We start from the raw sequence: 25,832 nt of genomic DNA, 5'->3' as shown, positions 1-25,832 counted from the left end.
TGTCTCATCCATCTCTGGAACCACCTCCTTTCAGCCTCCTTTGTGAGGGGAAAAGTGCAAGCCCTTATCATAATGAGACACCCTTGCAAACCTGGGGTGGTGGGGAGCTCAGTTCCCTGCCCAAGGGGATGCATTTGCTATCTATTTTTCTCTGTCACAAATAAGATAAGAAGAAGCAGCTGCAGGAGTGTATTCATGCAACAAGCTGTTACCTTCATTGGTAAAGTGCCTCCTGATTAAAGGCCTCACTTTTGGAACCTGCTCCAGAGCTATTGCCCTTTCTCAGCCCCTACCTGATCTAAAGTGGTCTTTGTCCTCAGGTATCACTGTGCAAAGTCAAGACCAACTAAATCACTGGAGCCAAAAGTTCTGGATTGAGATGAGAGAGGGCTTTAACAGAATGATCTTTGTCTCTGAAAATCATTACCTTGAGTTGTTTGGTTCCACACTAGTCTTCTTTTCACCTTCATCCCAGGACTGTGCGTAAGCAGCGGATTTTATAGCACCCTTCTCTTTCCACTGGGTTGATACTGTAGGGTTTTTTGCAAGCTATGTATTATATACATTGATTTAAAATTAGGCCAGCATGATCCAGACCTGCACTATCACAGTCTTGCTTTCTGTATTTACTACATGTCCTAACACTCACACTGCTAATAGCTCACGCTAAATTGGTGCAATAAAGTGCTTAAAATGTTAACAGCAATTTTAATGAATATGTAAGGAAGCAATTAAAATATAATTGACAAAATAAACACAAAAAAGAGTGAGAACATGCCTTCTTCCAAATCTTTAGTAAATAAATCTGCATGGTAAGAGAGAAGAGGGACAGCTTTTGATAAACCAATGCATAATATACAGATTCTCTTGACCTCTTTAGCTGAGGCACTTACTGAAGTATTAAGGCTCATTTCACATTGTTTGCATAAATCATAAATAAAAACATCCATACACAGACATAAATTGGGTTTGAAAGATGTAAGGCTGTGCACAAACCCAGGGAGGTTAAATTTAGATTTAAGTGAAAAGTTTTAGATTTGTACATATTAATTCCTCACCATGAAGACTGGCATAGGGTGAAACAACTTTAACAGACATTTTTGGGTGACCATTTTCTGCACTGTCAGAAGTGAAGTAATTACAGAAGTTGTATTAGGAGTGTACTGGTGCAAAGTAAGACATGACAGCATTGTCCACATGACACTTGTAGGATTTTAAAGAATGTAAGTCAGGTATTTTAATGCAAGGCTAACCTTGAGCTGCTGTATGTTGAATGGCAAAAAAAAATTACACAGATCTGTCAAGAATATCAGCCTATTTCAGTCTTATCTTCAGGAACTTCTACAGCTTAGACACACTGGAGACATTCCTATCAAAGTGCACATTCCTTTAAATCAGGCTCTGCCACCACTTGCTCCCCAAAACTACTCCCCATGCCCATTATGTGACCTGAGAGGAATTTCCAAGTGCATTTTCCAGGATATTTTGCACAATGGCACATTCTCATTCACTCTGACCACACGGCCCTGGTGTGATTTCCTGTACGTGACAACTTCAGTCACTTCCAGAGATCTGAGCATTTCTTCCCAAGGAAGTTGTGACAAGTTTGAAGGGATCCAAACCCATATAGCATGGAGGAGTGGGAAAAAGGTCAAAGTGATATAATGAAAGAAATATCTGAAAGATGTCAAGGCCAGAAGTTTTTTCTGATTCAATCTATTGGCAAAGTCAGTCAGTAGGACAGATAAGATCTGAGATATGCACACGAAGGTGAACTCCCATTTGCCATAATCCAGGCTTCCAGGCTGGAGCATGCACAGATTAGCAGATTGGTTGATGACAGAATGCACCACAGTCCCAAGAACCCTGCAAAGATTTCTCCTGATGTTTTTTCCCTTTTGTGTCTGTGTATTTTTCCCTACCTAAACCATCCCTCCCTGAACTGATCTGCAATGCAAATTCACCAATACTATTTCAGATATTAGAAAAAGCTAAACACTTCCCAGGAAAGATGAGAGAACCTATTCAAACAGTTGCAACATGAAGTTATTTAGAAGTAGCCCCTGTTTGGTTTGCTTGTATTCTAACATGAAACAAGGCTGGTACAACTCCTTCTCGTGGTTCACAACAGGTGAGGTACTCACTTTATATAAGGCAACAAGAACTCTTCTAAATCAATGAAATACATAAGCTCTACAAGATCAGAAACAGCCCTTTTGAACACCACACATTTTATTTTAATGATGCTGAACCCTTCCCTCTCAGGGGCTTCTTTTTCAATTAATTCCTGTTGGAGAAGTGTGAATAGCAGCAGACTGTTTACATGAGAATGTGTCCCATGAGCCTGATGACAAGAAAATAATCACTTACTACTGATGGCTTTTACTGTAGCTGGGAAAACTATTACTATAAATTGCATAATAAAAAAATGGAGATAATAACTCACTCTTGTTCTTAAAATGCTCTGAGATCGACTCAAACACTGTAGAAGAGATGCTGCTATTATTTTAATATTTTTCCACTTTAATGTGGGGTTTTTTCCAATGGAAATATGAAAATTAGAGATAGCATGGTAATATAACTCCTTTCTTTGTTTGCCAACACTTCCCATGATAAGACTATTTTCATTTGCTTGCAGTTTGACTTTTGTTTGGGTACCAGTTTTCCAGGCCAGGTGTCTGCCTCAGTCTGAGTCGTTTCAGCTACAATTCTTGGCCATTTCCAAGAATAAGGTGGGAGAGGGGGAAAACTGAGACATGGTAAACCTCAAACAAAGAAAAAAAAAGGTATTGTGAGAACCTGAGAAGTCCCACCTGCCCCATGGATTTAGAAGCATGGATTTCAAGTTCAGGTGATGGCACCAGCCTCAGATGTTCTTGCTATCCCTATAAAAAGTCATCACAACAGTGCCCAAATTTGCAGTCTGAGCAAAACCAAGTCAGTAAATAAACAAAACCCCCTCATGATCATATCCTGAGAGGACATTTTCCAGTGACAAACAGGGTCCAAGCAGAACTGAACACATCCTAGCTCTACCTTCAGTGGCTGAGTCAGTTCCAGCCACTGGGACAGGTGCAGTTTGGTGGGATTCCAGAAATCAGGGCAGATTTGTCACTCTGGTGCCTGAACTTGCAGGCTGGCAGAGAAGACTGAAACTGGAGGCTGGGAAAAATGTTGGGGTATCCAAAGGGAAAGGGCAGTTTCGAGTCTTGAGAACAAGGCAGTGTGGAAATGAGAACTGAGATGACAAAGACTTTGAGTTCAGATTGGTTTTGGGACCCAGAGGAGAAGAGCCAGGACTTGGGCAAGGATGAGCTGGAGAAAACTGAGGAGGATGGGTCATTCTGAGAAGGAATGAACAGAAAACCTGCATCTTCTACAGAATCTTACCCTCCTTAAGATCTCTGACTTCAACAGTGCTCTGCCATTGGCAAATGTATCCAAACCCCTCTGGCCAACCACGAGAGCTGGGCTGAACACAGAGCAAAAACTGGTGCTGCTAAGAATAATTCTGTTCTTGGCAAGGACCTGTGCAGTATCCTTAGCAAGGCTTATCTCAATTACTTCTGATGACGTCAGTAACTTCTGTTACCACTTTGCAGGAGAGAGGGGAAAGGGGGTCAGTTTACTTTACAAAAACAAAGCTAAAAACATAGCCAAACATAGCCAACTTTAGCCTTAACATAGGCCAAAGCAAAATGTGCTGAAAAGGTGTTATTAAAGTTGCAAAGGTGAGTGGTCAGCAGGTATGGAATACAGAAATTAAGTGTGTAAGTACAGTTGTAATCTCCCTCTGTTACTTGAGCATTACAGGGTGGGGAGTTTTCCTGGCTTTTTGTCAGAACTCAGAACTGGCCAAATCATTTGTCTAAATACAAACAAAATAATGCCAAGATGGCTCGATTTCCAGAAAAGCTCTGTTAGGCCTCAGGCACAGTTCCATGGGAGTTGTATCTGCCAAGCAGAAACCTGCATGTTTTCCTGCCAGCTCATCCACTCAGCTCCCAGCAGCCAGCTCAGGGGACTGCTGCCTTCCAAATCCAGACTTTGGGACAGAGACAAGAGGCAGGCGAGGTTTGGGGGGAAAGGCAGGGAAGGAATGACAAGCCACATTTCTGTGGGACAGAGTTAGCTGGAGTCTGCAGACAAGGGCAGCAGTTATTTCTAAAAAATGGGACAACGGATTTCATGTGGCTTCTCATTGATTCTTCTGTTCAGCAGGGAAAAAAAGTAGAGGATCTAAGGTCAAATAGCACAGAAGTGCCCAGATCCCAAGCTTTTGGTGTTCCCAGAGCCTGCCATGTGGGAGGATGCACAGCAAGGCTCTGAAAGCCCCACTCAGGTTCTCTGGCAGCCAGGAGTTCATTTAAAATTATTGCCAAGAAAAGTTCTGTTCTCCTATCTGTGACCTTATCATGATTTCTGAAGTATGATTTCACTTTCATTTGGATGTTTGTAAACCTCAAATTTAAGAGTGGACAGCACTCTTGTATTTGATGACATGCTCATGGTGTTGAGGGTTTTTATTTAAATGCTGGTTTAAGAAAGTCTTCATCCAAGTCAGAATCAGGATGCTTCCCATACTGGAGGATCTAGAAAGTGAAAAGTAAATGTGGCCGAGAGCTGCCAACTTTGAAAACCAGTTGTTTGCCTAATGCAGATAAATGCTGCCCCATAGAGCCAAATTCTGAATTTACTTTTGCCACAGATCTGCCAGATAAAGCTAATTAAATTACTTAAGTCTGTCCTTCCCACGGGGTTGCTAAGCTGGGTGACGTGACTGCTCTGAAGGAGGAAACAGAACTCTCAGGAGCAACTTCATTTCAATGGGAGCAGAGCTTTGAACATATAAATGCTACATAATGGCAGGTGAACTGGAAAAATTAAGCTGTAAGTTTCTGAAATTGAATATACAAAAAAATTGTGGATATTTTTGAGTTCAGTCTGTGCCTTATTGACATTTTTTCCTGGTGACCCATGTGGCTTTTGAAAATGAACACATTGTTTCTGAAACATTTTGATACAATGGAGATGATAAACTCATGAGGAAATTAGTAATTTAAGTCCTCCAAACAGAACATGGAGGGAAAAAAACCCAATAAGTAACAGTTCATCAAGTGTCTTCTATTCTGAATCACCCTTCAGGTGACTGGTTTGAGGTCACCCAGGAAGCTTGTAGCAGAATTGAGAGCAAAGCAAAGGGCTTGTGATGTTGAAGATGGACAATAATTCTCCCTCTGTTTCTCTCTAGAAAAAATAGTTGTTCTGATGGTAGGAGAAGCTGAACTGTAAATAAGGATATTTAAGCACCGATATTAACTGCCCTTACAGTGTCATATTTCAGAGTGTTTTTAATCTCTACGCAAGCTGGGCCATATTTTGTATTTTTCTGGTAGCAAATATAAGTGCTTAAAAACTCAACCCATTAACTCTGGAATCTATAAAATGAAAAGGTAGCACACACAATAATATTTTAAAGCACCAGGCCACTTTTGACTCCCCACTAATATGTTAAATAAAATCCACTGTGGCACTTCTGACCTCAAGCTACAACAGCAAAACATTGAGAACTGTTCAGGTCTGACCTAAAAACCTCACCTGTGACATTTTGGGCTTAGCAGATGAGGTCAGGCTATTAACCTTGTTTTCAAATTACAGTGTCTCGTCAAGGCTTGGAGCAAACTGGTCTAGTGGGAGGTGTCCCTGCCCATGGCAGGGGTTGGAGTGAGGTGATTTTTAAGGTCTCTTCCAACCCAAGCCATTCTGTGATTCTGTGATCACAGAGACAGTCAGCCCTCTGTCACTCCTCAAATGTGCTGCATGTCTGTCAAAGTTATGCAGGGTATAACTTTAGTCACAGTTTGAGATTTCTGACCAGCAGCTGAATATCCAGACGCGCAGCAGAACACCATCAAGAAAGTAAAATCATTGACAAAAGTTACAGCTCAATTCAAATTGATAGAGCTGGCAATCTGCTTTCTGGGGGAGGAATTGTCAACTTGGAAACTGTAACCTAGGAAGAAAAAGCAGTATTACACCTGAGATAATGGCTATAGTGACTAGTACTGTTTTGATCTCAATGCCTGAGCTGCAAGGATAGACAGCTGGATATGTTTTGTCTGGCTATTTTCATTTTGACAGTCATTTGAAAAATGGTATCATTTAAGAGGCAGCTCTCTCCACCAGAATGTCCATGGTGGCCTGTCAGTGTAGCAGAAGCATAGTGACTGATTTGTCATTCAGTTCCTAAACTCTATCAACAGATCTGTAATATCATTATAATGTTAAACAAGGCACAACACACATGAAAACCAAAGGTGACAGTAGCTTTTTATGCCACAGCTTGTGACCAGTGCCCCTGATGGTCTCAGGTGTGTGAAATGTCTTGCCTTTCAAAGTCCAAATTGCTCATGGCTTAAAGCTAATCCCCTAAACTCTTGAAAAAAAAAAAATAGAAATTGCATCCCTCCAGACTGCTAAGGGCAAAACTAACTGAGCAGAAGGAAGTTAAGAGATCAGATGTCTATAACAAAGTCATTTTACCTTACTGTTCTCTGCATCTTATCTGAGAATGGATACAAGATTCAACCTCCCTTCCTTCCTCTCCTCTCCCTCCAAAAAAAAAAAAGCCCAGGAAAAGTTTCTAATAACTTCAGGAACAGTGAAATTATACTCCAATTCTTCCTACAGGCTCACATGAAGTGCAGTATTCAGTGGCCCCATTGCTCAAAACTAGGTGCTACTGCAATCACATCTTCTGTCCTTTGTGTCCTCATGAATAGGTCTGAACATTGCCAATGTCAGAACAGTAAGGACACAATGCTAAAAAATTCCTATTCTCAATCTGTTGCTGAAGTCTTTCAGGGCCATCTGAACATCCTTATTTTGGACTATTTGAATAGATTTGAAGCATCCTATTAGAATTTCAAGTCACATTTTTTTAAAGTGTTACCTTCCTAGGCATGAAGAGCACTCAGATAATCACTTAATAAGAGGAAAGCAAGGTTAATGCTTTTAGTTCCTGTCTCTGCTTAGTGGCAAAAATATAGACATTAAAATTTTCATCTTATGTTTTAAAAGCTGGGAAGTCACTGGCTAAATGAAAATTTGAACTTTGTTATCCAGTAGAGAAACAGTCACCAGTGGAACATAGGCGACAAACCATTAATTTTCTGATTTAGTTGTAGTGAAAAGTGCTCAAAGAGAACTTGAGCTGCCACTCCCCCACTTAGAGGCAACAACAACAACAAGGTAATATTTTGCCAGTTGAGCCGAGGAGGGTAAAAGTCAGGCGAGAACAAGACACAATGACTGATCAGCTCTGCATCATCATTAAAAATAAACACAAATCTGGATTAACCTCCTCAAGCGCTCATTATCCGACTGCCAGGACAATCCTACGTGTGCAACCCCACAGATGACCCAGGAATTAGCCGGGCTCTGCTTTTCCCAGCTGTCCTCACCTTTCACTGTCACATGCACACTCTGGCTGGTGGACAGCTGGGGCTGGACCAGGACGTTGCAGGTGTACTCGCCCTCGTCCACCTCCTTCTGCACGTCCGAGAGCTTCAGCGTTCCGTTGTTCTCGAACGCCACTTGGCGATGGTTGAAGGGGAGCAGGTTGGAGTTCTTGTACCACTTGATGGAGTAGTAGGGGTACCCAATGACACGGCAGTGGATGTAGGTGTCCCGCCCAGCGATGGCTGTGATGTTCTTCATCGGCCGAATGCTCGCTGGCCCTGAGAAGGCAAAAGAAAGAAACTCTTGAAGACAATTTAAAGGCATGTTTGCTCGAGGGAATGTCTGAATTATTTCTGGATATACAAATGTTAACGGATGCGGCTCACACCACACTTCTTTAGCATTTGACAGATTTTTCCTTTTAAGAGCTACTTAAGCAGTTTCCCTAATCTTTGTATGCTCTAGTTTTTCCTTACCCTGCAGCATCCATACTAATTATGTGGGGGTATATATCTGTTATCCAACACTTGCCTGATAAAATCTTTGCTGCGTTACAAATTAAAAGGCTGAGTGTGATTTAATTAATGTGAAATACTAACACTGATACGAAGCTACAATCCTGTTACACATGAGAACACTGACACAGTTAGCTTTTTTGTTTGCTATGTATATAAAGTATAATACCATGAGGATGGGTATTATGCCATGTAGAGCTGGAAATTCAAGCTAAAGTTCTGTATACATGAATAATTACAATGGATGTTGGACAAGTAAAGGAGGAAAGGAAAAGAAAAACAGAACATGCACAGCAGGATTAAAGCAAAGAGACTGTGAACTATTAAAGATGAGTATAGGAAAAATAGACTAAAGGACACAAGCCAAAGGGTTCTTCCAACATTTAACCATACCATACACTTTCTAGATGGGGCTGGAGAGGCAGGGTGGGGAAAGAGAGCGGGGGAGAAAAGGAGAGGAAAAAACAGTAAGTTGGTTTTTTGGCATTCCAAGAATCATCTCATCACATGCAACAATCTTCTTCTCCACTACAATGAGTAATGTGTGTTTTTTTTGAGGAGCTGATTTGACAAGCACCTCTTACGTTTATTCGAGCCTGGTACAGGATGACTCCCGCAGAGTTGTTGGCAGTGCAGCGATAAACGCCCCCGTCCCGGACCTGAGTGTTGGAGATGTTCAGGTAACTGACCACGTTGCCCTCAGATGTGATGATCTGGCTGATCCGGTGGCTGCCGTCCTTCACGATGGGATCCTCGTCCAGTGTCCAGGTGATCGTGGGCAGGGGAGTCCCCTTCACGTTGCACATGAGGGACACTGGCTCTCCTGGGCTCACCACCTTCTCGCTGAAGGCAGAGATGATTTTGGGAGTTCCGTCTGCCGAGGGAAAGAAAAGCAGGAAAACAGTGCTTACATGGTATAAAGCTTGTCCCCTCTATCCTGGACTATATCCCATGAGCCAAGATCTTTTTTAGAAGCAACACAAACAATTTTTTTCCAGGATGTCACCCTAATTATTGAGAATGGAAAAAGAAAAATTATGCCAGTAGAGGACTTAAATGACCCTTTGCTTATGGCAAGTTTCTTTTTCATCTTCTGAGAAACCTGGTAGTGGCTCTGCTGTAGGAAAAACACTTGAATAGATGGATCAGGCATCTCTATGAACTGCTGGATTCCTGCAGTAAAGTTTTAAAACCATATGCAGTTCATTATAAAAGACACACAGCAAAACTTCAACACATTTGGACATTCTCTTCTCCTGGTAGATTTTAGCTCTTTGGGAAGTTAAGGCTGAATCCTGTTGCCAAGAGCCAGGCACAACTTGCATAGGCTGATTTCACACAGCAGTTTAGTCCTGACACACAATGCCCCATTTAGGAAAGTATTAAATTAAGCTTTTCTGAATACACATTGCCAGTAATAGCAGTGATGCCAATTTCTTTCTGTGGTCATTTTGTGCTACAGAGAAATATTTCCCTGATTGAGAGCATTCAGATGCTTTATCTTGTGAGCTGTCTCCCAGAATACTCAGCCTCTACCAGACAAATGAATAAAGAAAATGGGTGGGCACAAAAACTTTGTAAGCAGGGAGCAGGATTAAGTACCCACCTCTCCAGAGTGTTCAGTGGGGTAACATTTAAGAGTGCTGACACCCTGGTATTAGTTAGGAGGTTCCTTCTGCGATCATGCAATGCAGGTTTGTTTTCCTTTGAAAATGTTACTTTAAAATTCCGTTGTTTTCCACATGGTAAAAAGGTAAGCACTGGCATTCTCAGAATGCTGAAAGGCCTCAGCATCCCTGGAAGAGCGGGTTTTTTTTATTGTTATTTCTTTTTTTTTTTTCCCTTTGCCCTCTGTCTCTTTCATTTCTGTCCCATTGGTTAGGAGACAGAGTTTCTAATTTATTTCTTTATTTTGATTCCTGACTCTCTTCCTTTCCTTTGTGGTGTACTGGATACTGTCACCCCTCAGAAGACAGAACAGCAGCAACAAAAAAAAGGCTTTTTATCCTGAAAGGGAGCTGACACAGGACCAATAAATCTGTGAGTGTGCACACTATGTACCTCTGCCACCCCTCCTCCTCTTTTTTCCCCCCTTTTTTTAATTCAAGTGACAGGCTTTTTTTGAGATGAAAGCAGACATTATTTTCCCAGTGAGACCTGAGTGTCTTTGAAATCTTCCCTGCTGTTGCTCTCTGATAACCTGCACTCTCCCGACACCATGATAGATTATCAATATGCTCTTTAGGCTTTCCTAGTCACGGGAGATGGTTGCCGAGGTAACTTGGTCCAGGCAGGTAATCTCTTCTTCTTCTATAGAGACTCTAAAAATAATGTCCATGCCATGCCTGCACCACGGCCTCATTAGTGAGCTGCCTCTGTGCAAATTGATGACTTTCCTCACTTGATTAGCACGTAGAACATTGTATCAGTTATTTAAGATGATCTCCAAGCCTCCAGCCAATATGACCAAACAGAAGAGCAATGTTTGGATTTTTAATAGAGACCTGCTTGGGAAGGATTTTTGTTTTTAAATCAATTTTTCCATTCTGTTATGAGTGGGGCACAATAAATCCCATGGATGTTTCATAAGTACCCTCTCTTTTTTAAGCTCCACTGATGCCAAAATGATTTTTGCTTTTATATGTTCTTCATATATATTCATAACTGTAGACTATTACTGTATACATACATAGTTCCTAGATAACCTCAGTAATTTTCCTACCCTGATAGAGAGACAAAACACATTCCAAAAGCCCCAATCCCATCTTGCTTTTTCCTGGGAACCAAGGATGAGCTACCCCTCCAAGACACTTTCCCATAAACAAAGTTCAGCTAGTACAGCTGGCAGCAAAAAAAGAAGGGCTCCAGAAGAGGTGGAACCAAGGGGGAGAATTACCTCATTACTTGTGGTTCTAATTGGGAATTCTTGTCAATTATGCTAATTTGCTAAATTTATGAAATGCATTCGCCCTATGTGGGGTGGGAATTTTTCCTTATCTGCCCCTGGAGCCCTCCAACTGAAGACCAGCTTTGATATTACCTCCTATACTAATATTGTCTCGAAAGTGTTTTGTTTCATTTCCAGATCTTTAAGGCATCGCCACTCTAAAATGATAGCACCAAAGATGACTTGTGCGATATTTTGGAAACCGAAATTGCTAGACAGGTAGAGACTGACCTTCCAGTACCACCTGGACATAGTCTTGAGCTGACATCTTGTCCTTGCGCACAAAGCACTGGTAGGCCCCGCCATCACTCTTGGCCATGCCATCCATGATCAGGTTCTCCCGGTTGACGCCGGTGATGCGGACGTTGTTGCCAGGGTTGATGATTTCCCCGTTGCGGTACCAGGACAGCTCCTGGTCCTCAGTTCCCGTCACACTGCAGGACAAGGACACTTGGCTACCAACACTGCTTTTGACTTTGCGCGGGCTGATGGTGGCTTTTAGTGGTTCTGGAGGTTTGAGTCGAAGTAAGGGAGAGAGAAAGGGAAATAGAGCATATTGAGTATAAATGTGCATTTATGTGCAAGTGGCAAATCAACACTCAATTAAGGAGAAAAATAAAAATCACAGCCATATCCTTCTTAAAAGACAAAACAAAACCAAGTAACAGATGACAGCATTACTTTAAAAAAAAATTTTTGCCACCGACGTCCATGACAGAAAAAAATAGGTCTATAGGGATAACCCATTCCTCACGTAGTCCCATGCTCAGGTAAAGCAGTAGGATCAGACCTACACATAACACCATTAGTGCCGAGGGCTTTAACGTGGCACTACACAAGTTTTGGGAGGGCAGGATGTTATTTCACATTAGTTCAGAGTGGATCTTTGAAACTGGTGCATTAAATGTGTTCCTGAAACTCATTGTCTGGTTTAATTTCCTGCAAAAGGAACCAAATTTACAATTTCCCAAACCACTCCCTGATGTGAACAAGTGCAGCAAATGCCAGTGACAAGATTAGCTTTGGAGGGTGGAAGATGTTAACACAGGTACACCCATGGATATCCATCTGATCTGTCCACATGGAAGTGTTCTAGTGTGTGGGCTCACCAGATTTTCTGCTTTGATGTGGGAGGATTACAGTATTTTCAAGTCAGCCTTAAGAAACAGTAGGACAGGAAAATGCAAGTTTTACCTTGCAAGAAAAAGAGGATGAACAGCACTGAAGAAAAGTCATAAATGTAAATGCAAGGAAAACAATCTTTATCCTGCCACCTAGGAGTTATCAGCACTGCAGAACAGATTTCACCTCATGCTTTGTATATATTGGTTTGACTTCCTTATAAAGATAAGGGACTACTATCACCACAGATACTATCTCTGACACTAAATACAGACCCGCCTATTTTCTCTTTTGGCAGCTTGCATACAAACATACACACACATGCACACAGACGCACTTAAAAAAGAAAAGCAACTTGTTCACTTTATTAAATATTTTATAACATAAAAGTTGGAATAAATCTATAGTGGCTAATTAGTGACAGAGGCCTGGAAAAAAACACACAGTGGCATCAGAGATTCTGGATTACAGACATGTACATAACAAAACTTTTCTCTACAATGGTACTGGCAATAGTTAATCTTCACATTCATATTAATGTTAAAAGTCACTGAATATCTCTCTGTTTCCTATAAAAAGACCACAAAGGCTCAAACCTGGCAATGACCCACTAAACAAAATAGTTGCACAAAATAGTCACACTCAAGTGCATCACCGATATCCTAGAGCCATGATGATGCAAGTAAGCCACATCCTCCATTGCAGAGGAGGGTAAAATTTCTTTGCCCAGCGTCTGCTTCCTGCCAACCTGATCCAGGGAATTTCCACGGGCTGGCTGAGTGCAGAGTCATTACGAAAAGCACATCACCAGGCACTGGGGATGCTTTGGGTATCACCAGCAATACAATTACATCATGTCTCTGCAAGTTTTGACTTTTCATCATAAAAGACAGATGGAATGAAATGCAGTTTTATGAGTATTTTTATGTATTTTGATGAACACATTTAGAACCAAAGTTCCTCAGTTATAACTCATGAATGGCAGATTTTTCACCTTGGTTTTATTTTGCCCAAAAACATTATGTGCAATTATTTGTGAGGATGCTTTTATGGCCTGAACTACTCACAAACTTCTCCCTTTTCAGCTTGCTAGTCATGCTGTCTAGGTGGAAACGTTAGTTCACAGAGAATTATTTCTATCCCAGGAAATAATTTTGGGTTTTTTTCAACAGTAGTAGAATAACACTTTTCCAGTGTGGTGCTCCTGAAGTAATAATTATCTTTGTAGAATTTGTGAAACATTCAGAATATTCACACATGAATACTCGACTGAGGGGAGGTATGAGTATTCAATATTACTGAGCGCCATGAGTCATGGCAATGAGAGTTTGGCAGCTTTATTTATGAGAACATTTGCAATTTCTTTTTCAGCACCCAATTCATGCTTCTAAATTACATATCCACCATGTGATAAATTATAGAGCTACACTGGAAACTGCATCCATTTGCACTTCTGATCGCTCAATTGTCCAACTAACTCATCTCCACAGAGCCTGCTTTGTGTCCTTCCACAACTTTGAGGACTTTAATCATTGCTAAGATAAATTAAGGAAACAGAAGGTACAGCAAGGTAAGGCAACAACTTCATGCTGATGCCTAAAAAGTTTTGGTTTTTTGTATTTTTCATATATTCGTGGCTCCGTAGAATACTATTACATATTTATATAGCTCCTAGTGTTTTTCCTGCCCTTTCTCTTAGATTCTAGAACAATATGCTAACCTTCTAACAAATTCCTGAAATACTGTTTTGTCTTATTTTCAAGTAGAGGACCTATGAGAAGAACATTTTGTTTTCCAACCAGAATCTGAGAAGACATAACAAGAAGTGGGGTAAAGAAGCTGTGGACCAACTCCAAAAATTACCTTACCAACAGCTCTTCCCATTGGACGATATTGGTTAAGAATGCTAATTTGTTAAATTTATAAAATTGTAGAGATCCAGTACCCAGTGAGCCCATGACTGTTGGGACACCTGGAAGCTTCCAACAAAGGTTTGCTTTTTATTTTACTATTTCAACACTGGTGCAAGGGCTCTTCTCTTTCGATATCAGGCAACAACACCAACAGTCAACTGTGACAGGACTTTCCATCCCCTGACACAACAAAAGACTTAGCTACTTCCCCCATGGCTAAACTAGGCTGGAATGGTTTGTCCTGTGATGAATTATCTCGGTTGAAAACACCCTTAGCCAGCAATAAACATCCTGCCTTGAATGCATGGGAAAAGGATAAGCAGAAGTAAGTGACTGACAGACAAGCACTTTTGAACTATAAAAGACCACTTGATTTTCATAAAATCAGAAATGTCATATACACTCTCTGAGTGTGTGGAGAGTTCTCCTCGATCCTGAGACATTGGCATTGACATACTTCCCTGAGATTGAGAGAAATTAGGAGAACATGATTCTCTTAATCTCAATCTGCACACCACTATCTGCACACCACTATCATGCACTGGTAAGTGACATTGGCTCCTAATCTATACGATTTCTTCGCCAGCTGTAACATAGGTACCTTTATTATCATGCACTGTATTTTTATCTCCTAGTAGTTCTTTTTGTGTTATCCTGTGTGGTAAATCTGTTGAAAGTCTTATGTCTGTTTTCCTTGTGTCTATTTAATAAATAATTCATGTTGTAATAGACCTGATCGGTCGTTATTAAGGACCTGCGAGTGAGAGTGGGTTTTGGGGTGCTGGCCTCCTCAATAAAAGCTGCTGTCCACTGCCAGAAACCTGCCACAGGCAGGGACTTGTCTAAGCTCTCCCCTCTCATTCATAGCATCAACCCACGACCTACGTTTGACGTAGAGGCGCCCGATCATCTCGGCGGTGCCGTAGTTGTTCCACACCTCGCAGACGTAGCTGCCCGAGTCCGAGGGCCGCGTGTTCTCGATGAGCAGCCCCGTGACCGTTTGCCGGAAGCGGCTGTCGGGCTCCCAGGGGACGTTGTCCTTCAGCCAGCGGTACTTTGGTGCCGGGTGCCCTGATGCTTTGCAAGGCAGCTCCACTCGCTGTCCTGCCATGGCTTTGCGGTGGTCAAACCCATCTAGGATAGATGGAGCTGAATTCGCTGGGTCTGAAACAGAAAACAAAGAGGAACTCTTTTCAGTGAGAGCCTTAAAATTAATCCACTAACCAATACGTCAATATATTTTCTCCTGCATTTTCCGACTCGCCAGCCCGGTGTTTTGGGCACTAAGGTTTGCTTCTCTGACCCAGCCACCAGTCTGAGTCATGGTGGCTGGGATCCAGCAGCACATGCTGCTGAAACAACTCATCACTGCTTGGAAATCCTCTCACTGGATTTTTTCCAGATGGCAAATGTTTCACTGGTCATCTTTCATGTTCCCTGTGAGAGGCATGGAGAGCCAGAAATGTGTTGCCTTAACAATTATCGCTACTTTTAGACTAGATTGAAGCCAGCACATTGTCCCTTCTTCTCGGTGGTCTGAAGGCTTTGAATTAAAGGAGCAATTTATTCCCTTGTCAGGAGAGAAATGGGCAAAGGCACAGGGATTTCTATCTGCAGTCTAACTGACAGACAAGTCTTTTCTTCTTCTCTGGAAAAAGAACTTAACGTGACAAGACCAACTTACAGCTTAATGGTGCATCTTTCTGTGCTCAATTTGCTGACAACGGCAGCTCTCATTTGTGCAGCACCTGGCATGGATTTATGTATCTCACACAAGTCTGGCAGGATTGCCTTCACCAGAGGTGCATGTACCCATCAGAAATAGTGCTTTGTTTGTGATCTCAAGTTTGAAAACTTTTGGAGACAGAGGTTGACACAATTTAAAATTTTGTGCAGCCCATCCTGGAGCTATTGCAACAAAAACACTGAGCAAACATTCATCAAAGTATTTTCTCATCACACTCATCCACTTGCTAAGATTTTGATCTCACAAAGAAACTCCACATGCTGACCAGCTCCTACCTGACACACTGACCTCTTTTTGGGTATATCTAATCACAGCTGACTGAATGTAGGTGTGATTGCCACAATTCTGGCATTTTCAAGTGGCATTTTAACTTAGCAAACTCAGGCGCTGCTCACAGGCCAGCTGCAGCAGGTCCCTGTAAGGAACTGGAGAGATTAGAGGAGCAGTTCACACTGAATTCAAGCTATTCCAAAAGTAATCAGTACCTGAGCCAGCTGGTTTAAAACTAGCTTAGATATATCTCCATGAACTGCAGCTACACCTGGGACGGTACCCATGACAGCAAACAGCTTAAGGCTATTCAAGTTAAACTATCAATCCAGAAACCAAAACTGTGATATTAAAAAAATGGACTAAATAATATTTTTTTTTGGTGACTGTATCTAGATAAAGCCCCCAAAATGCCAAGTCCAGTGAAAGGTGACAACAGAGGTTTTTCTGCTTTCCAGGTGCCAGGAAAACACTGAGCCACTGAGGGCAAAGCCACCTTCAGCTTGCTGAGTGTCTCATTAAGAAGGAGGCGGCAGTGGTTAAATGAGTGATTTTGGATGAATCAGTGGCCTCGAGGTCTGTATTTGGCACCAAGATGGGACATATTTTGAGCTTACCATGCTGTTTATGTCTGGCTCAGTGAAAGCACAATCTGCCAGCATGCTACTGGGAAGGCCAATGTCAATTTGACTAATTGATCAGCCAGCTCCTCTCTCGCCGTTTGGGTCATCAGGTGTCCCTGTTTCCAGGGCACAGATTCTTTTGTGGGGAATTAACTGACAGTAAAACCACAAGCAGGCAAGAAATTAAAGCTTCTGGCTCTTAAGAAGGTTACATTTACAGGAAATCAATTTCTTCAGTTGCAAGTAATGATTAAATATTTAAGTAATAAAAAAGTAGAACTGTCTTTTAGAGGCATTGTCTGTGCATTCCTACTCAAGCAGCACAGCAGCCCCTGGATTCTCTATCCCAGGGTCACTTCACTTTTTTCCTTCTCAACTTGAGCCTTTGTCAGGAGCAGCACAGCCTGGAGTCCCAGTTGCAGGACAGCTAAACTAGGATTTGCCTACATACTGAAGAATATTTCACCCTGCTGGTATAGAGGAGGTTTTTAAAATATATTCAGGGATACACAAGATGTGATTCCAGTGACCTGCTTTCTTCCACTCTGTGTTTATATATTTAAATGGACAGTAAAAACATTTCTTTGGGCTGTCCCTGGAACTGACTCCTATTTAGAGCTCCTACAGTGCATATATTCCAGTTAGGGAAAAAAAAAAACCAAAAAACCAAATAAAAACCCAAACAAAGCACAAAACAGAATCCCAGCAGTCATTTGCAATCACCTGCAATGAGGCAAAAAATAGCAAAGTAACAAAACCCAGTTCCAATATGTGTTTAGGGTCTTTTGAATTATTACTTTGCTATGCTTTAAGTCAGCTGTAAATGACTTCCAGCAAGGACAATGGTGAAAAACTGAGGCAAAATACCGTTCTAAAATATTCTACTTCAGACCTTTTTGAAGGACAGAAGAAGGAAATTGTTATGCTTTAAAAATCATAAGGATTTCTCAGAGTGTTGGGGTTAAGAGGCAGTAATGATTTTGGGAGCTGGGATTCATGGCAGGACAAATTTGCTATTGGAAAAGCACATCATAATGGTTCTTAGAAGTATATTCTGTTGCATGTTAATGGCTTTGATTTTAATTTTATTTAAAAAGGCCATGTGATTTCAAGGAGGTGTTCTTACTCCAAATGAAATTTGGAACTTCATTTTGGTCATAAGCATATTAATTATTCACTATTTTTGCTATTTTTTTTAAATTTGCTATTATCGGCACATTACCATTCTCACTCTTTCAAAACAATAATGAAGCTTAACTTGTATTAAATGTGGCCAGGAAACATGAGAAATTTCCACCACAAACTATTTCATCCCCAAAAAAGTGAAGAACATATATGGATGGAAAAGGCAGGCAAAATTGTACGTCTCATGCAAGTAGATCTTTCAGAACTGTGTACATGGATTCCCTGATCCCAGTTCTTAAAGGACTCACTCTCTTAAAATATAAATTCCAGTTAAAACAAAGAAAAACCCTTTGGAGAAATAAAAAAGGACAAACTCTGCCTTTGATTGCTGCATTTGTTCAGTAGAGTAACAGGACTGGAAATCAGAGCCCACTCTAGCCCTGATCAAGAATAATTAACCCTGTTGGATTAAAAAAGTCACTTATAGCATATAGGTAAAATTTGCTCTTTCAGTTTGGTCTATGGAGGAGAACACAAAAGGCAACTCCAGACAGAGCACAGCTTTTAGGGTGTTTGTCCTAAATTTCAAACAAGACAGAGCTTTCATTTTCCCCCTTTTGTTCAGTGAGATAACCAGAATTTTTCCTGTGGTAACCAAGATACAAGCCTGATTTTATTTGTTCCCACTGGCTCAGCCTTAGCATGATTTCACATGGAAGCAGACCATATTATGGAGCCAGTTGGAAGGGTAGAACCCTTCCTGTTCCTAGAAGACCACAGCAGGCAGATTATTGTGCAGGAGAATTTCTTCATGTGGCAGGGGAAAGCAAAAGCAAGAATTCTACCCGCAGGGGACACCTATCAAAGGGAGAAACTCTGGGATCTGACTGGTAAGTTATTCTAACCTGAACAATCCCACTATTTCTTTTTAATTACTATATTTAAGAACTGGCCTGTGTGTTCAGAGGGCTCCAAAATACTTCAACGTCCATTTTGGAGGAGGGAAGGAAGTATGTCAATAATGGAAAACTTTGTGCTCACCTCTGTGTCCCTTAGGGCTCTCAAACAGAGGACTGGAGAGCTGAGAAGTCACCACTAGAGTTTTATTCTGACAAAAGGCCCAAATGAGGAGAGGACAGGGTCAAAAGCGGAATGATCGCACTGACTGTTAGATTGGGAAAGTCACCAAATCCTGACTGACCTTTAGGGCAACTTAGCAGCAGGGAAAAGGAGAAAAAGGAATGTGGGGCTTTCAGTGGGATGGTGGGCATGATTTATGTAGGGTAAGGATATGGGGAGACAGTCTGGGATACAGCCCCAGTGAGCTCTGCGGATGTAGGAAAACCACTCTGGATTTGCTCACGTGCAAACACAGGGTGCAGTTACAGACAAGCAGCAAATGAGGGACAGGAAGGGGAGGCGGAGAAGCGCTAATCCTACACAGATATATTTGAGAGCAAGTTCCAGACCCAGTCTTGGGATCAGCTCCTCCTTCACTTCAACCTCAACTGGCACTGCCTCCCACAGAGGAAAAATGGGGGAAAAGCTGGATTGGAGCAGCACCGTACTGAGAGCCCCGAGTGTGTGATGACTGTGGGTGGGGAACCCAAGCATCCATCACACACACAGCAATCAGGAGACAATTTAAAACTACAAGGAAAAGTTAAAACAGCCCATCCACCTTCCCATTTTCCCATCTGCTGCACAAATTACCCTGGGACTCAGCCCTGAGCATGGAGAGCCTCCAGCCAGCCCCTCTGGTGCCTGCAGCACCCCTGGATGCATTGGCACAGGTCATGTGCTCCTTATGGCTGGAAATCCCTCCTGGAATCAGGGGAACATGCTGTTTTCCCCAGGGTAGGAGTGAGATGAATGAAAAGGAAGGCTGAAAGGCACCTCAGTTAACCTGAGACTCCTGAAGCGGAAATATCTACAGCTGAGTGAAATGTCCTGAGCTCCTGCTGTGGTCAACAGAGAGAAATAGGCACCATGGGGCAGTTCAGATCACCCCAAAGCAGGACAGGTACACTACCCCTAAAAGTGTCCCTCTTCTTTGGTTACACAGGGAAGTTAAGGCAATTAAATCCTTTCCCTGCATAAGTCTACATTTGAAGGGATGAATCCCATCTGCAGTCCTTTTATAAAGTACTCTAAACCTGCTAAAAATCACTGTGCTGAATGCAGGTGAACCCTACAGGCCTTCAGGAAATAGCGACTAAGAGGTGAAAAACAGATGAAAAATAAAGGATTTTAAAATGGCCCATTTGGTTTTGCAGCAGTTCCCCACTTCCATTTGATAGAAAGGTGGCTGTTGCACACAAGAACGTGTCTTGCCAGCTGAGCACACTAGAGAGAGACGTGCAGCATTTCATTTAGCAGGATACAGAAAAGGAGCACCTGATACAAAAAGTCTTGCGCTGTTGCTTTGTCGCGTTTCTCCAGTGTATCTGTGCCTTGTGATACATCGGTAGTTGTACAGTCCATCTTCATTCTGTACGTCTAAAATATACAAGGCTCCCGTGGATGTGATGAGAAATCTAGGTCCTGAAAGACACAAGAATTTGCAGGGCTTAAAATATATGCAGGTTGTTACTCTCACACTGAAGGATGGATGACAAAGGTCCTGAAGATTTTTTTTTTTTTGCCAGGTTTGAAGCTGCCAGTTCCAAGCTTACCAAGTGCTCACTGTAAATGCATAAAAGGTATCAATTCATGTATATTTTATATGCACTTCATGTGCAAAAAGAAGGGATCTTTAAGGAAAATGTGAGGAAAGAAGGAAAGAAATGTGCCATGGTCTGTATCAAAATTAATAACCATACAAGAGGCATCTGAAGTAAAATATGGGGAAAAGAACCAATGCATTAATCCAGTTTAATTCACTATTGCAGGATGATACGATGCAATTCAGCAGCAGAACTGTGGGTGTTAGAAAGGCAGTGAAGCTGCTCACACCTGCAGTGCTTGCAAGTTAAAAAGGGTTAGGAGCAGTCCCAACCCACCCCACCCAGCAAAGCAACAATCTCTAAAACCAAACAAGACTGACATGTTCAAGGTCAGAGTTTCTCCCATTATTCTCTCAAAATAAAAGTATTACAGGTTAAATTCTCTTCAAATATGAATTTTTTATGCTTAGCTCTAGAATATGTGGAAAATACCGTGGTGGATATGGTCATGTGCAGTTTTGATCATTTGACACCTGCAGAAGTGCCTCTGTTCTTTTTTATGCCCACTCTAAAGGCAAGGACACAAAACCACCTAAAATCTACACAGTACATGTTTACTCTATAGTGCTTCTCACAATGCAATAAATTAAAATAGCATGTTTAGAACACATTCCAAACTTAAGCCTCACCCAGTTAATATTTCCACTTAAAAAATACTGTAGTCTAAGCTGTGTGCGCTTTTCCAAAACTTTTACACTGAGGTAAACAATATCTTTTCTTTTTCATGTCTGCTAAATTTCTCTAGTAGATGGTAGCTCTTACAATATATGTACCTGTATCTATGTATTATAAAATATATCAGGCTCCAGAATTAGGGGAGAAATACACAGGGTTGAAACCCATTATGAACTAGTATTCAGTAATACGCAGCAAGAAATAATTCCTTTTCTTCCGAGTCCTATTTGAACAATGACTTTTTAATAATTAAGTGTAGTCAGGATGCTTGCTCCCACATGCATCAGTGGGAAAGCAATCCAACAGAGAGAAGACAGAAAGGAAATAGTTTCATTACAGAGGGCAATATCCTTTAAATCATAATATAAAAGAAATTGAGAAAAAAATTAACAACCACTTAATGCCACGGGACAGGTCTGACGCTGAGAGCAGATAACATTGAATAAAAAATCAGCCCACCTCTCCCATCCATGCAAGTATCAAGAATTATTAAATAACCACACCAGGGTTAAATAAGTGGTGAGGTTGTTTAGCCTGAAGAAAATTTTGGAGGGTCAGGGGTGATATTATTGCTCTCTAAATATCCATGACAGGAAGGTGTACCCAGGGGGGGTCAGGCCCTGCTCCCAGGGAACAAAGCACAGGAAGAGAGGGAACGGCCTCAAGCTGTGCCAGGGAAGGGTCGAGTTGGACAGCAGGAGCAATTTCTCCATGGCAAGGGTGGTCAGGCCTTGCAAAGAGCTGCCCAGGGAGGTTTGGAGTCCCCATCCCTAGAGGTGCCCACGAAAGGCCTGGACATGGCACTCAGTGCTCTGGGCTGGGGACAAGGTGGGCATCGGGCTCAGCTTGGACTCAATGGGCTTGGAGGCTTTTCCAACCTCAGGAATTGTGAAAATAAATCACCATAATGGAAGCATAGAAGGTATTGAGCTCCTTTGCTAACAAAGAAGAAGCGCGGAGCAAGGGAAAGTGTAAAGGGGAGGGAGAACTGGATGGGAAGTACTCTCTCCTCAACCATGAGCAACACTGTTCCAGCCTAGGTGGATTTACAGATTTATGGGCTAGAGAGGTTCTTTCTTACACAGAACCCACACTGACTTCATATGCCTCTGAAAACTTAATTGTTTGCACAGAGAACACTTAGGAACAAAGGTACTGTAGAGTGTAGTCGGAAATCACCTAAATGGGCAATATTTCAGTTTCACACCCAGGTGTCTGAAACATGGCATTGAAAAGCTTACATGAAAAAAGCAAAGCTGTCTTACATCTTATATTTTAATATGTTAGTTGTAATTTTTGGATGAACTGATACAGACACGTAGTAGCTATAAGTTAAACTAATAAAATATACTGTAACTCCTTGATATAATGTATTTTCCTGTGCTGTTTCTTCCTTTGCCTTTCACATTCCCAATTACTCAGAACACTGTCTGAGTGTTTACATTACTCAAAAACACTTGTGCCTGTAAAATTCTTTATAGAGAATCTCTCTGAGATAGCTTCTCATCACACAGTGGTTCTCAGCCTCTGTACCCTTTAACAAGGTTTGCCTTTACCCTTAAATTCAGGTTAAGATATTTAGAATTTTGGTGTGAAAACCACGGGCTGCTTGATTTCGGTTCACAAGCAGTTTCCACGATCCTGAAATATTCGTAAAGCAAATCTACCTTTGCCAGGGAATATGTTATAAGAACTACAGGTAATCGGGGCACAGTTGTGTCCCTTATGCTCCGTCAGCAGCACAAAATGACACCTTCAGGAGATGGGAATCACATTCATGGGCTTGGCTTGGGGGATGCAGTGAAGACAACCCCGCCTTGCTTTTGTTTCCAGCTGCGTGAGCATCAACCAGCTCTGCATTCAGACAGCACAGCAGGTTCAGCTGTGTGCCTGCCCGTAACAATGCCCCTCAGCCCTGCCTGCTCCATGCAGGCACATCCTCTGCAGCCCAGTCAAGGCTTACATTGGATTTTTCCAGCTGGCATGTGACTCTGGTACCAAACTGTACTGGGGTGGATGTCAGTGGAGAGGCTGCAGTCACATCACAGGCCCAGGAACACATAAAAAGGTGCTAATGGGATGGTTGGGACTGTTTTGGTCCCTCCAGTAAATCTGCACATACTGTGCATTTGTATCAAGTGAGTGGAGCCGAAACAGCTGAGAGGCAGAAATGTGCCCCTTGTGCGAGGGCTTCCTGTAGCTTTCTCTTTCTGGGGTCCATTTTCACCTTTGCTAAATACACATAATTCCATTTCTCTTCATAGTTCCATTTCTCCATAATTCCACTTCCCACCTTTGGACACGACTAGTATGCACAAGTTTAAGATCACAGAAATGTGGCCAAAGTCTAAAAATAAATTCCTTCCTCTGTGCTCTTCTAAAGCTCTCACTATTTTCAGACACTGCACAGTTTTGAGAGATGGTCTACAAAGAGCATCATTAGTAATCAAATTTGTCTCTCAAGATAAGCATGAAAAAACTGCCACAGAAATTAAAGTGAGAAGATCAAACTCAGAGCTTCCCTTAAAACTCTAGAGAGCAGTTCTGGAATCACAGCTGGGGTGTGGATTGTGGATGTGGAGTGGCTGGGTGATGAATATAATAATTTGTGGGCTATTTCCAGATCTCGTAGTACTGACTGATACTTGCAGGTGAAGCCTTCCCTGCTTAGCCCTGGCAGTGAGTTTCCTCAGATGCAGTTACACTTTTGGCTCTGTGAGAGCAGACACACTTATTAAAAGCCTGCCACTTAATAAAAGAGGAATGTGAAAGCTGTGCAGAGCCAAGAGATTGTTCAGTGTTATCTTGCTGTATTTTCTGGAGAAGTTATGAACACACTCAAGCTATCTAACACTGCTTAGATCATCTTCCTGTTGGAAATTACTCAGGCAATCGTATAATAAAACCTTCACTTAAAGCATTAGCTAGAGATTTTTGCCTCACCCTCTTCAAAGATAACTAAAAGTAAATAGTTATTGCCACACATCAGATGTTATCCCACATTTCCCACCAACAGACATTGTGTATAATTGCAGGGCTAAAAATTTTCCTTTTCCTCTTTTCTTCTTAACATATTTTGCATACTTATGTAATGCTTTTAATAACCAACCCCTCCTTCTCCTGTAGAAATGCGAGACAGAAAAGATGACAGAGAAATAAAAGGGGAAATGCATGTAATTTCTGTCATCTTCTAAACGGAGAGCATTTTCATTAAACCCGACAGCCTGTCAGCTGTGACAAAGCTGAAGTGTTGAGTGTTCTGCCTTCTGTACTTCAAAAAGTGTTTAGAAAGGCACTAGGATGGGACAGACAAGCTCCCACTGCCCTGTTGATCCAGGGGAGGGCTTTCTTCTTGAGGCACATTTAATTTAATCGTCCCTGCTTTGCTCTAATGAAGTCTAATTTTTTTGATTCACCTACTTAATAAGCCAAATAAAGATTTTTCTAAAGTGAAAAATCCTTTCAGATCAACTGAAGCTTTTTGTTTGTTTGGCTGTTAGCAGGCTTCAAGAGAGAAAGACAGAGAAGCTTCCTTTACAACAATTAAAAAAACCACTGTCAAAATATAGCTCATAATTCCCATTTATTATTCCTCCTCAGTAGTGTTTGCATTAATGCCTTGAATACTTGATTATAATAATTCCAGCATCCGATTTTCAGAGATGTTGAAATCTCTTTTGGCTTTCAATGCTGGATGCCTTTGAAAACCTGGTTCAATATCTGGAATATGTGTCTCATTCAAAGACTTCAAGGCTTTCAGGAACCCTCACTATCTCTTGCCTTGGTAGTGTGGGCAAGCATAGTAATATATTATCATTCAAAATAGTATTTAAACTTATTTAAAAGTAGAATTTAAACCCAAGGCCAAGTTGGATGGGGCTCTGAGCAACCTGGTCTCAGGTGTCCCTGCCCGTGGCAGGGGGTTTGAATTAGTTGTTCTTTAATGCCCTTTCCATGCCAAAGCATTCTATGATTTTATGAAAATTTAAATTCTTTACTGAGAAGCTCTCTGAGATACATGGATTCACGCAATTCGTACAAGTCAGTGGAAAAACAGGGAATGGAACCCATAACTCTTTCCCCGACATCCAACATAATACATAACTTTGCCTCACTGGGAGACTGAAAACAAAATATATAGATCCAAGAACTAGAAAGACCATTAGAGTAATTTATTTTCACCTTCCCTCCTTTTGCCATTAACTCCTGCCCAAGACCATATCCGGAAGTTACACTAAAGGTTTTTTAAAAAGACATTAGTTATGATTAAAGATTTCTTGTAAGTGGAGAGCATGTGGTAGCCCTGGGTAAATTATTCCAATTATTCTTACTTTTGAAAATTAGTGTATTGTTTGGGTCCACCTGTCTTTGCCCCAGTTATTGGATCTTACTGTGCCTTCATTAAAGATTTCCTCCACAGTCAGAAATCTTCTGCCTATTTAAGTACTTACCGAACACAAGGAAATTACCTCTTATACCATCTCTCTCCTTAATTAGTTATACAGATTGAACTTCCTAAATCATTTACTGTGAATTATTCATATCTTGAAATATTCCTGTAGTTTTTTTGCTCAACACCTTAACAACTTTTTGAAGCTCCTTTTCAAGCTTGGATCATGCACATAAATTCAGTGACAGTTCTGGTTGTAGTGAATGCAAAATGTCACCATTTTCCTCTGTACAGATTTTTTTCCACAAACCCATCCAG

General features: G+C 41.5%; 1 protein-coding gene across 1 annotated transcript in view; it reads right to left on the bottom strand.

Moving 5' to 3' along the window:
• DSCAM (DS cell adhesion molecule) overlaps positions 1–25,832 on the bottom strand; it is a gene marked incomplete at both ends in the record, with an annotated part of 439,009 nt that overhangs the window by 163,517 nt on the left and 249,660 nt on the right. Inside the window, 5 exons of the mRNA XM_082279051.1 lie at positions 7,464–7,739; positions 8,554–8,850; positions 11,155–11,430; positions 14,844–15,122; positions 20,121–20,267. Coding sequence (XP_082135177.1) covers positions 7,464–7,739; positions 8,554–8,850; positions 11,155–11,430; positions 14,844–15,122; positions 20,121–20,267 — 1,275 coding nt within the window. The remainder of the gene's footprint in view (positions 1–7,463; positions 7,740–8,553; positions 8,851–11,154; positions 11,431–14,843; positions 15,123–20,120; positions 20,268–25,832) is intronic.

The sequence above is a fragment of the Coloeus monedula genome (genome assembly GCF_965178545.1).
Source record: "Coloeus monedula genome assembly, chromosome: 3".
In the NCBI taxonomy this organism is placed as follows: domain Eukaryota; kingdom Metazoa; phylum Chordata; class Aves; order Passeriformes; family Corvidae; genus Coloeus; species Coloeus monedula.
This window is presented reverse-complemented; position numbering and strand designations above follow the sequence as displayed.